Here is a 12,001-nt window from a genome sequence, read left to right as displayed (position 1 = left end):
TCTGCCTACTAGAAGCGGCCAGCCTTGGTTAGCCTATGAATTTATTCTTTATTTTTTGGTCTTGTCGGCCGAGAGATCCTTTGGTTTTTCCAACTCTCTTTTGCCATGAGGCTCAAGAACAAACTATTAACTGATAGTCTCAGAGGAACCACGGTCTCTCACCAGAGGTGTCTTATGCTTTGTTCTTTGGGTAGAAATAACTTGATTTAAAGTGAACTTTATGAGTTTCTTCATGTTTCAATTAACAGTAATCTACAAAAATGCCAGAAAGGAATGGAAAGAATAGATAATCTTCTCCAAGATGTTCCTTATTTCTTCACACTGATGACAGTGAGGCATTTTTTTAAAAGCTATTTTGTTTAAGGGCGTTTTAAATCTGGTGCGGACTTTTTCCACTCTACTGGCAACAGAATTTCAGTTGACTGATTTCCGTCAGTTAAATAATAAAGCAGGGTGCTGTGTGTAACAAGTCAAGATTCAGTAGCAGAGGCTTATATTTCAGACTCTTTAAGAAGTTGTAAATCATGCAAAAATTTACCTTTTTAAATTGTAAATAAACTTAAACTTGTTTTTCCTTTTCCAGGGCGGACTACTGGAAGTCCCAACCAAAGAAATTCTGTGATTACTGCAAGTGCTGGATAGCGGACAATAGGCCTGTATGATAATTCCTGTATTAAAGATTCTCATAATATTGTATTCATGTGAAATGTTCCTTTTTGATCTAAACTCGGAGCTTACAAAACACTTTCATATACATTGCTCTTGATTTTTCAAAACATCGAACAATTTTTGTTGTCTTTTCATTCCTTGTAGGAAAGCTGTGAGGCTTCTTCTTTTTCATCAGCCCAAATTTGATTATGTACTAAGCCAAATTATTTCTCTATGGCCCTTCAGTCACATTCAGGAACTGGACATTGCGTGGGTAATCGCATTAATGTTTATGAAACACCTACATTATGATGGTGCTGTTTGTAATGTTGTCATATACAAAGAAAAGTAAAAGCACAAAACCCTTAATATGTAGAAAGAAACGACATTATTGTACTTTTTCTTGTATGTTTTCTGCTCTAGAGATAGTTAAATATGTTTGATGCAGAGCTTTATATCTCTAAATGCTTAAATTTGAAAGAACATCGTTACCTTTGTCATGGAATATGAAAATAGGAACCTTTAAGCACATTATTACTGTATGTCTTAGTCCAAATTCAGCTTTTAAGACGTGAAACAAAAAGCACCATTGATTTTTGTTTTTTTCCCCCATCTCACGCATGTCATACTGTATGTACATAGTACATAAACGGTAGGGTATCTTTTAAATGTATATTCATATCCTTATTACTTGGTAGAGTGGGACGCACAGAAGAATAGTAGCCCCATCTTTAACAGTGTTATGTTTCTTTGATAGACATTTATTACTATTATCTGCAAAGAGTTTAAGGATTTTTTCTTTTCAGTTTTGTCTTGCTTTTTTTCTGTCTTTTTGAATAGCTGCTAAAGTTCTTGACGATTTTGTTTGACTTAGCCATCCTTACAAAAAAAAAAAAAAAAAGCCACAAATTTTAAAAGCTACACAAATCACTGAGAGTCTCTCCCTGGAAGTATCCAAGCAATTCAGTGAAGTTTTTGAGTTATCTAGAGCAGGGGTCCCCAACCCCCAGGCCTCTAGTGGTACTGGTCCACGGCCTGTTAGGAACCAGGCTGCACAGCAGGAGGTGAGTGGCGGGGGAGCGAGCGAAGCTTCATCTGTATTTACAGCCGCTCCCCATTGCTCACGTTACCGCCTGAACCAACACCACCCACCCCCACCCCAGGGAAAAATTGTCTTCCACGAAACTGGTCCCTGGTGCCAAAAAGTTTGGGGACCGCCGATCTAGAGTAAATAATTCCCTCTGGGATAGTCTTTCTTCTTCTTCTTGAACTGCTAATATACGTTGATTTAACCTTTAACTAGAAACAAAATTAATTTGTTTTTGAACAGGCCTTAAATATTCTTTGTGTAGTATAACCAACTTTAGGAAACGAACATGAAAAATAGAGGATGAATATTTGCTTTATGAAGTCACACTTCAAAGAGGAATTCACAGCAGTACTTTAGAATAATCAGCAAATGTGTTAGATAAGGATTGATTGACAAAACTTATTTTGAAAAGTTACCAGAAATTTCTTATTGTATACAGCAAGACATTTGTAATTTAGGGAGCATTCTGGCTGTTAAATAGGTAATAGCATTCACTCACCGACTCTGTCCCCATCCATCCATTTACCATCATTCCTCATAGGTTACCACTTTTTAAATTTTCTTGTCTTTCCGTCCATTGTTTCTATAGGCATATAGATATAGGTTCTGATTCCAGCATGCATAGAAGGTAGCATGCTGTTTACACTGTTGTGCATCACAGTTGGTTTTTTTTTAAAGTTGGACACCATATCCTGGAGCTCTTTCATCATCAGTATATAAGGAGCTTCTTTGTTCTCTATTACAGCAGCCTAATTTTGACAGATAGTGCCAAATTGCCCTGCAAAGAAGTTTTACATTTTGTACCATTACTACATAGTAATAGTATTTGTTTAAAATTTAGGAGGAATTTTTTAACATCTACTTTTCTCGCAATTTGGCGGAATAAGGTTCTAAGAATCATTGTTTATTCTCTGTGTCTTTTACCTACTGTGGCAAGTAGAGCAGTACAAATTCTAGAGACTCGCCGGTTTTGACATTTTATGTTGAGAGGTGTTTCTTGAAGTTAAGATTTTTTTCCACTCCTCCTTTGGCTTCATGTCTTGTTTGAGTCCTCTTTACAATCATATTCACTAGATTAGTCATCAAGGGTCCCTTGTATATTTCTCTATTAATATGGTCATCATAGTTTATTTTAAGCACCAAAGGAAACCTAGTCAGAGGGCATAATAATAAATAATGTGGTTTAGTTCCTTAGCATCATTTGATAAAAAGGACCAATTTGCATTAGAATTATTTTTATCTTTTCTGCCAATTGTAATTCAATTTTGTTATGTTCCATATCTTTATTTACTGTTACTTTGCTGTGAACATTATGATGTGTAGTTTTCCTTTGTATTTTCTTTTTTTTTTAAATCTTCAAGAGCATTGAATTTCATGAAAGAGGAAAGAATCATAAGGAAAATGTGGCAAAGAGGATCAGTGAGGTAATCTAGTTTGTTTCTTTCTTTGCCAATTTCTCTATGTAAATATCAGCCCTTTATCTAGCTTTCACTTTTATATGTGTCTTATGCAGATTAAACAGAAAAGCCTGGATAAGGCAAAGGAAGAAGAAAAGTTATCAAAGGAGTTTGCTGCAATGGAGGCAGCTGCCCTGAAAGCATACCAAGAGGATTTGAAAAGGCTTGGGTTAGAGTCAGGTAAAAAAGGAGTCAGCATGTTTTAAAAGTAACATCAGAGGTCATGCTAAGTGAGCTCTTATTGTTTCCATACAGAGGTTATATACTCGGTATACTCTTAGTGCTTTGCCTGTACATCACAGCCCTATTTAGACTGTGGGACTTTTGCTCGTGCACTTTTGTTTTGCTTTTAAATCTTCATCTTTCAATACTTCCATTCACAACAACTGTGTTACTCTTGGGGTTTCCTAGTCCTCGCTCTATCTTAGGTCAGCGGTTCATTTCCAAGACACTTGAGTTTTTATGTATTCTAATTATTTGGCTAAATGGATCTATTCATTTAAAAAATTGGCCTTGCATTATAACCCCCGTTCACTTTATCTATATGGTCAAAACTATGAATCATGTTTATTTATATAATTGAATTATAGTGAATTAACCTTGTGTGGACAAATTAAGTGACTTTACTACTAGAAGGTAGATTTTTTTTTTTTTACTTTTTAATTTTTTTATTGAATATATTGGACATGTATGTAACATTGTGTGTTACTTTGATACATTTATTGTAATGGGATTGCCATTGTAGCAATATTTATCATATTACATAATTATAGTATGATATCATTGTCTATATTCATTATACTGTTCATTAGACTTCTGGCTCATTTACTATTCATTGCAATTTTGTACCCTTAAACAACATCAGTCTTATCCCTCCACCCCCGCCCCTCCCCTATTTTGCTCTGTCTTTTACAAGTTTGACTTCTTTAGATTCCACATATAGGTGATACCATACAGTATTTGTCTTTCCGTATCTGGCTTATTTCACTTAGCATAATGTGCTCAGGGTTCATCCATGTTGTCGCAAATGGCACGGTATCCTCCCTTCTCATGGCTGAATTTGTGTGTGTGTGTGTGTGTGTGTGTGTATATGCCACATCTTTTTTTATCCACTTATCTGTTGATGGGCATTTAGGCTGTTTCCTATCTTAGCTATGAATAACTTAGCTGTGATAATGCCGCAATAAGTATATATCTCTTCATAATCCAGTCTCATTTCCTTTGGGTATATACCCAGACGTAAATTGGTGGATGGTATGGTAGACCTGTTTTTTAATTTTCTGAAGAACCTCCGTATTTTTTTCCTCTGTGGTTGAACCAGTTTACATTCTCACCAGCAGTGTATGAAGGCTCCCATTTTACCACATGCTCGCCAGCAGGAAGGTAGATAATTTGAGGGTGTGAGGATAACTCAGTTCCAGATAAAAGGCATTATTTAAGTGGAGTGTATCTATCTTGTCACTGAATTTAGACTTTAAGTTGGTAACTTTCTATAAAGCATTTCTTCCATGACAAATCCATCATCCTGAAACCAGATCTCAGTTGTTGATCTTGCATAATGGTTGCAGTAGTCAACATGGAATGGTATTCTTTACTTTCTAACAAAAACTGCTTTCGATTAACTTTTTAAGCAGAGTAACAGTTAAGTTAATTGGCATTGCCCTCATCAGATAAGAACAGTTGTGCCCAGACTTCTTTTTTGGATGCGTTGGGTCTTCGTTGCTGCACACAGGCTTTCTCTGGTTGCGGCGAGTGGGGGCTACTTTTCGTTAAAATGCAAGGACTTCTCATTGTGGTGGCTTCTCTTGTTGCGGAGCACAGGCTCTAGGAGCGCAGGCTTCAGTAGTTGCAGCACGCGGGCTCAGTAGTTGTGACACGTGGGCCCTAGGGCTCACGGGCTTCAGTAGTTGTGGCATGTGGGCTCAGTAGTTGTGGCTCATGGGCTGGAGAGCATGGGCTCAGTAGCTGTGGCACACAGGCTTAGTTGCTCCGTGGCATGTGAGATCTTCCCAGACCAAGGATCAAACCCCTGTCCCCTGCATTGGCAGGCGGATTCTTAACCACTGCACCACCGGGGAAGTCCGTGACCAGACTTTTAAAATATCCTGGACATTATTAGTTAAAAGGCGGGGGTAGTAGTATTTCTACAAGGGTAAAGCTTTATGTTCATTTTAAGGGGAAAAAGGATTGTAGGCATTCCTGCAGAATTAAAGACGTAGTTGAAAATTCATCTCATTAATTAGGTAGATCGAGAGATTCTATTATGCTGCCCTATGAGCAAATAAATCTTAGTGTTTTATATTTAATTGGATTTTTCCTATCAAATGTTTTTCATAGCCTTGTTTTCTAAATAGAATATGTATTCCTTTAAAAGTGCAACAGTATAGGCAAAGAAAAGAGTTTTTAAAACTAGCTGCTTTTAAGATTTCTCCAGACATCTTCAGAATTTTTTTAATAAAGTTATACTGTACATTTTATGCTGTGGTCTGTTTGGGGGTTGTTTTATTTCTTCCCTAAATGATATGTCAAATACGTCTTTTCTTTTAAATAATTAAAGATACACATTATTTTTAGTGGCTACAGTGTTTAGAAACACAAGCTTTGGGGTCAACCAGAATCGCCTCTTGCTAGTGATACGACTTTCGATTTTTACTACAGTTAAGTAACATAACGGTATGAATTGCTCATTACTATGACCACTTGTAACAAGTGTTCAATAAAGGGTATAAAATGCCATAATAGGATGCCATTAAAATGCCATAATTCATGTAACTAGTCTCTTCCTCATTAACATTTAGGTTCCTTGGAGTTTTTTACTGTTAGGAAGCATGTTTCAGTGAGCACCCTTGTGTAGGCATGTTTTCACATTTATCTCTGTAGGCTCAGTTTCTAGAAGTGAGATTGCAGATTTAAAGTGTAAATATATTTTGTATATTGACTGATGAAATCAAGCTGTCTCCACAAATGTTGGGCTGATTTATACTTTTTCTAGAAATAAAATTATTTTATTAACTGATGTTGGGAATAACTAATTATTCCTTTGGAAAAAAGCAAAGCCATAAAAACTACCCATTTTTTATACCCATGTAAATATCCGATAGATCATACTGACTAACTGTGGATTTGGTCATTCTTTTCAGTATTATTGACCTAATGCAAAAAAAATTGTATGTATTTGCATTTCTTTGGATATTAGTGAAGTAAGTGTTAAAGTACCTTTGTACTTTTTGCCCATTTTTGTGTTAGAATGTTAGATTTGTAAGGGATCTTTGTTAGGAACATTAATCCTCTGTCATATTTGTTGTAAAGATTTATCATTTGTCTGTCTTATGTTTTTTTTGTTGTTTTTATTTTTGCCATACCAAATATTTGAATTTCTGTGCAGTCAAATTTAACATTTTTTTGGTTTTTTTGGTAAATATCTTTGATCTGACATTTATATTGATGTAAAAACATGGGAGGATCAGGGAGTGGAGAATAAATTTACTTTTTTCCAAATAATTAACCAGTCAGTCCAACATCGTTTGTTAAACTATTTTTTTTTCTCTAATAAGAAATACCAGAAATATGCAGTTGGAACTGTTTCTGTACTATTGTGTTTCAGTCATATGTTTGTCTACTTCTGGATCAGTTTTACACTATTGGTTGTTTAATCAGAGTTTCAGAATGTTTAATATCTAGTAGGACTAGATTCCCCTTATCACTTCTTTTTATAATTCTCCAGAATATTCTTATATTCTTGCATGTTTAGCTTTCTAAATAGGCTTTGTAATAACGTGTCAAGTTCCCAAAAGAATCTTGTCAAGCTTTTTTTTTTTTTTTTTTTTTTTAAATTAATTAATTAATTTATTTTTGGGTGTGTTGGGTCTTCATTTCTGTGCGAGGGCTTTCTCTAGTTGTGGCGAGCAGGGGCCACTCTTCATCGCGGTGTGTGGGCCTCTCACTGTCGTGGCCACTCTTGTTGCAGGGCACAGGCTCCAGACGCGCAGGCTCAGTAGTTGTGGCTCACGGGCCTAGTTGCTCTGCGGCATGTGGGATCTTCCCAGACCAGGGCTTGAACCTGTGTCCCCTTGCATTGGCAGGCAGACTCTCAACCACTGCGCCACCAGGGAAGCCCTTGTCAAGCTTTTAATTGGAATAAAATTATTAGTGTTTTATAACAGGAAAAAAAATTTACATCAGCTACTTCACCCTTCTCTCATCTTTCTTCAGAAATTTCAGATCCAAGCGTGTCACCAGTAACCAGCACTATCCCACCCACCTCTGCATCAAATCAGCAGAAAGAAAAGAAGAAAAAGAAAAAAGACCCTTCAAAGGGCAGATGGGTAGAAGGCATAACCTCTGAGGGTTACCATTACTATTATGATCTTATCACAGGAGGTAAGTCATTTAGGCATAAAAATAGTAGAGAATGATAACTGACAGTTTGTTTTGTGTTAGGACTTTTAGTTAATATTGGAACGTTTAAACAATGAAAGACTAACTTTACATTTTTGCCACTGGTAAAAAAATTATGTGCCCTTTAAAAAGGTACCCTTCTCATAGTGACTCAAGGTCATAATTAAAGACTTAATAGTGGGTTCCTTACAAATAAATTATAGCTTTATATTTTCTCAGTAAAACTTTGTAAATATTTTAACTTTTAGGAGTGTATGAGATCACAAGGAGAAAGAAGAGAACAAGAAGTAGAAAGGGTGGGTGGTACATATATTAAAGGAATGGGTAGAAGAAAAGGTAAGAATGGTCAGGAAGGTAGGAAATGAGATTAGAGAGTTAATCACGAAGAAAACCTTGGGCTACCAGTATTATGGTAATTATTAAGATCTCTAGAATCACAGTCAGTTTTTGACAACATAGAAATAGTAACAATGTCTGAGAGTTTGCACTGAGCCGTAAGTGAAGTGCGTGTTGTTGTTCAGCAGTGAACCATAAATAATTGTATGCTAGGGATTATAAGTCTTTCTCAAATTTACATAGAAATTATTTATTAATTACATTTTTTCTCCCTTCTGGTGCCTATTCCTTGCTGCCTTTGTTCACCATCCTACTTTATATACTCTTGCTCTCAGCAATATTTGTTTTTAATTCCTGCATTCTTCATCTTATTCCTCTTTGGAGTCATTCATCCCATCTCTCACTCTCTCCTGCCCCAAGATGTCAAAATTTATCAAGCCTGAATTCCAAGAAATCTTTAAGAGAAGCCCTACCTAGCTCTAATAATTCTTGTGAAGTACCAGTAACTTCTTATCCTTCGTTCTGTCCTTCCTTCTTGGTTACATTGCATTCATATGTATTCTTCACAGTACTACTGGGATGTATGTTGTTTCTTTTTATTTTTCAATTATGTTTTAAACTGTAGACACGTAGCGTTTCATTCATGTTGAATATCTTGTAATTTTTTGCCAAATTAAATTTTTTTGGGAAGATTTTACAAATGCAATATATTTTGCTTTAAGCATCTCAGTGGGAGAAACCTGAAGGATTTCAAGGAAACTTAAAAAAGGTAACTGAAGCACATTAATAGTCTTTTTAAAATTCTTTTAAGTGATTGGCTTCTGGGATTTTTGTAGGGTTGATTAAGCAAATTAACTTCCAGATAAGCCTCCCTGTCCCCCCAACCCCCTTTGTTCCTTTCTTTCTATAGTCCTTTTGTTAAAAGGGTGGATGGAGGTGGAAAAGTGATGTCTACCCTAAAAGTCCACACAGGGCAAACATTATTAGTTGGTTTGCAGTCAGTTGCCATTTACATGTCCCTGTCAGTCTGCAAAGAACTGTTTCTGGCTTTCAGAGGCAAGGCATTCCCTCCCTGAAAGGTGGCTCATGATTAACACAAATCAAGCTTCCTGGCCATGATCAGTACCACCACCCCTAACTGCCAGGTGTCAAGAGGAGAGGAAAGGTTGGCTGGCTCTGCGTTAGTTACCTAATATATAACCACATCTTCAGTTTATGCTGGTGTTTTTCCTCCCATTAGACGGCAGTGAAGACCGTTTGGGTAGAAGGTTTAAGTGAAAATGGCTATACCTATTATTATAATACAGAAACAGGGGGTAAGTATTACCTTTGTTTATCTCTTAAGCTGTCTAAAATTGTACCTCACACTGCTTATTAGCCTGCTGATGAATTGTCTGAACTTGAGAATTTTAGTATAGTGATAAACATATTTCTGTAGCAAGTATGTATTTTTTATAATTTAAAAACATTAATACAATGGAAAAGCAAAAAGATTTCGATAATATACTGAGCCGTGTGTTGTTATTCTCAAGTGATACTGCAGTCACAAATTTTTTTACTTTGAAAATCATTTTTACTTTCTCTACCATCATTGGTTTTTATCGTGATTATTTTAGAAATATAATCATTACCTTGGAAGATCACTTCATTCAGCTTGCCTTCTCCTATTTTAAAAAGCAGAACTGAAGCTATTTTAGCAGTGGCTAAGACTGTCTAATTTTCACTTTTACTAATTTAATAATTTTCAGTTATATAAATATTTAGAAAACATGCATAATTATTGTTACCTAATTATTATCTAAGTTTTTCAAATTAAGATTTTATCTAATTTCATAAAACTAGTCTTTCCAGTAATTATAGTTGGTTTCTTCTGCAATTAAATTTACCAAAATAGCTATAGTATTGGTGTAACTTTGAGCTTTGTTTGTTTGTTTGTTTGTTTTTTAATTCCTGCTATCCAAAGACTGCTACATAGCATTAAGTCTTTTAGGAGGAAAAGGCCCTTTTGACCTCCAAGTAGATACCCATCCTGCCTAATGATGACAATGCTTCTACCTCAGTAAACTTGATGTACTGAATCCTTATAAAGATAAAATAACATATAATATAACTGTAGAGTTAGATCTGAGTGAGCTCAACGCACAGCTTCCCTTACCAGCTCTATGATTGTGGGTAAGTCACTGAGCCTATATTTGCTCTTAAGTAGAGCTGATCCTGTACTCTGTGAGTTCATGATGGTCATGTGTCTCTAAAGTTCCCCAAACAGTACCTGGTACATATTAAATGCTTAACCAATTATTTCTTGTAAGTTCTTTTATTACTTGTGTGAAATAGAGACAAAGAAAAAGTAATTTTTTTCATTAGTACTGGAAAGAACCCTGTAATTAATAAGGGACTATACATACTGATTTTCCCTCAACGATTTCAGTTTATGTCTGGATCAATGTGATTAGTAATAGAGCCCCCTTTACTCTTAAAACTTTCCCAGTTGAACAATAAATTTGAGAATCCCTGTCCCTTTTATTAAACTAAAAATAGAGAATAACTGCAGATAATTAGAACTGCTATCATTTTACTAAAAGCCCAACAAACCACTGGGTGGCAGTAGAGTTCAACTGAGATTTTTTTTTTTCCCCTTATTATAAAATGACAAATTATATTCATTCATATCTTCGCCATATTATTCCACTTTATGAAGATCCCAGGGAAATTTTGTGATAAATAAATTTCAGGAAATCTCATGTGTGCCCATTACGATGTTTCTTGAAACTGGTGTTGGTTAAATTTTGAGTCCTCAGAAAGTATTACCAGTTCTTAGGTCTCTTTCCATTGGGGCTGTAGTTTATACATCTAGTGTATCCAGATTGCTTGAATTTAATTTCTGAAAGATAATAGCAAGACCTTTGGGATCTCTTATTTATTATCTTCTTGATCGAGTGATGGTGTGAAACAGATGCAGTGTTGTCACTTAATATACTGTAAGTGACAGGAAACATTATATTGGGAATTACTTCTAAAGAGAATTGGTAACTAAATAACATGACTATTAAAATGTGTTGAATAGAATCCAGATGGGAAAAACCTGATGATTTCATTCCACACTCTGGCGATCTGCTTTCTAGTAAAGTCAATGAAAAGTCACTTGGCACCCTAGAAGAGTCCAAACCATCAGATTCACATAGTGCTTCTGATGGGGAACAAGAAGCAGAAAAGGGAGGAAAAAAAGGAGAGGTCTCTACAGAAGCGCAAAAGCTGAAAATAAAGTTTAAGGTAAGTTCTTGATTTACTCTTTACAACAGTTTGTTAATTTATGAAAAGATCTACAGACTTTCTTCAGCTTTCTGGTAGAAGATAGAAATAAAACCAAGAGATGCATTTTGGCACCCGGATAAATGGTTGTATCATTTATTGATATCTATTTGATAACAATATAATAAATTCATTTTTAGACCTCCTAAGTATGAAATGCCTCTGTAACATTCAGAGAGCTGTCTGAACACGCAAGTATGAATGTCTAGGCTAGAAATGTTAATTTGAGTATCATCAACATACTGGTAGTAATTTAAGTCTCAGAATGGATGAAGTAACCTAGGAAAATGACCTTGGGGAACGTTAAACATTTAAGTGCAGGAGAGAAAGAGGAGCCCACAAGGCAGAATGAGGAAAGAATGATTAGGAAGGTATGCTGAGAAGCAGAAGAATTCAGTATCCCAGAAGCCAAAGGAGTAGAGAACATCAGGGATTAACTAGGTCTAGAAAAGGAAAAATGTCCGTTGAATTTTGCAGTAAGGAAGTCCTTGATATCCTTCTAGCAGTTATACCAGAGTTTTAGGTGGGAAAACTCAGATTACAGGAGGATGAAAAGTGGTTCACAGTGTATATGTGGTTTGGATATGAAATGAAAAGTAGAAATTAGATGGTAAGATGGTGGCTACATGCTGACTTTTAATTGTGAGAGATTTGTGGTGGTGATGTTTTCCTTAAGAGGGGCTCCAAAGGAGGTAGAAAGGGAATACCAACACGGGTAAGTGGATAGGTTGGTCTTGAACAAGGAATAAACTCATTTTCTGTA

The 12,001-nt window shown here is 35.7% G+C and overlaps 1 protein-coding gene across 1 annotated transcript in view; it reads left to right on the top strand.

Moving 5' to 3' along the window:
• The window catches only part of WBP4 (WW domain binding protein 4), a 33,770-nt gene that overhangs the window by 1,135 nt on the left and 20,634 nt on the right, over nucleotides 1-12,001 (top strand). The window contains exons 2-8 of the mRNA XM_059902562.1: nucleotides 584-656; nucleotides 3,100-3,162; nucleotides 3,252-3,375; nucleotides 7,408-7,575; nucleotides 8,652-8,698; nucleotides 9,170-9,245; nucleotides 10,994-11,199. Coding sequence (XP_059758545.1) covers nucleotides 584-656; nucleotides 3,100-3,162; nucleotides 3,252-3,375; nucleotides 7,408-7,575; nucleotides 8,652-8,698; nucleotides 9,170-9,245; nucleotides 10,994-11,199 — 757 coding nt within the window. The remainder of the gene's footprint in view (nucleotides 1-583; nucleotides 657-3,099; nucleotides 3,163-3,251; nucleotides 3,376-7,407; nucleotides 7,576-8,651; nucleotides 8,699-9,169; nucleotides 9,246-10,993; nucleotides 11,200-12,001) is intronic.

Source organism: Balaenoptera ricei, chromosome 18 (genome assembly GCF_028023285.1).
Source record: "Balaenoptera ricei isolate mBalRic1 chromosome 18, mBalRic1.hap2, whole genome shotgun sequence".
Classification (NCBI taxonomy): Eukaryota; Metazoa; Chordata; class Mammalia; order Artiodactyla; family Balaenopteridae; genus Balaenoptera; species Balaenoptera ricei.
Note: the sequence above shows the minus strand (reverse complement) of the source record. Positions and strands in the feature narration are given on the sequence as shown.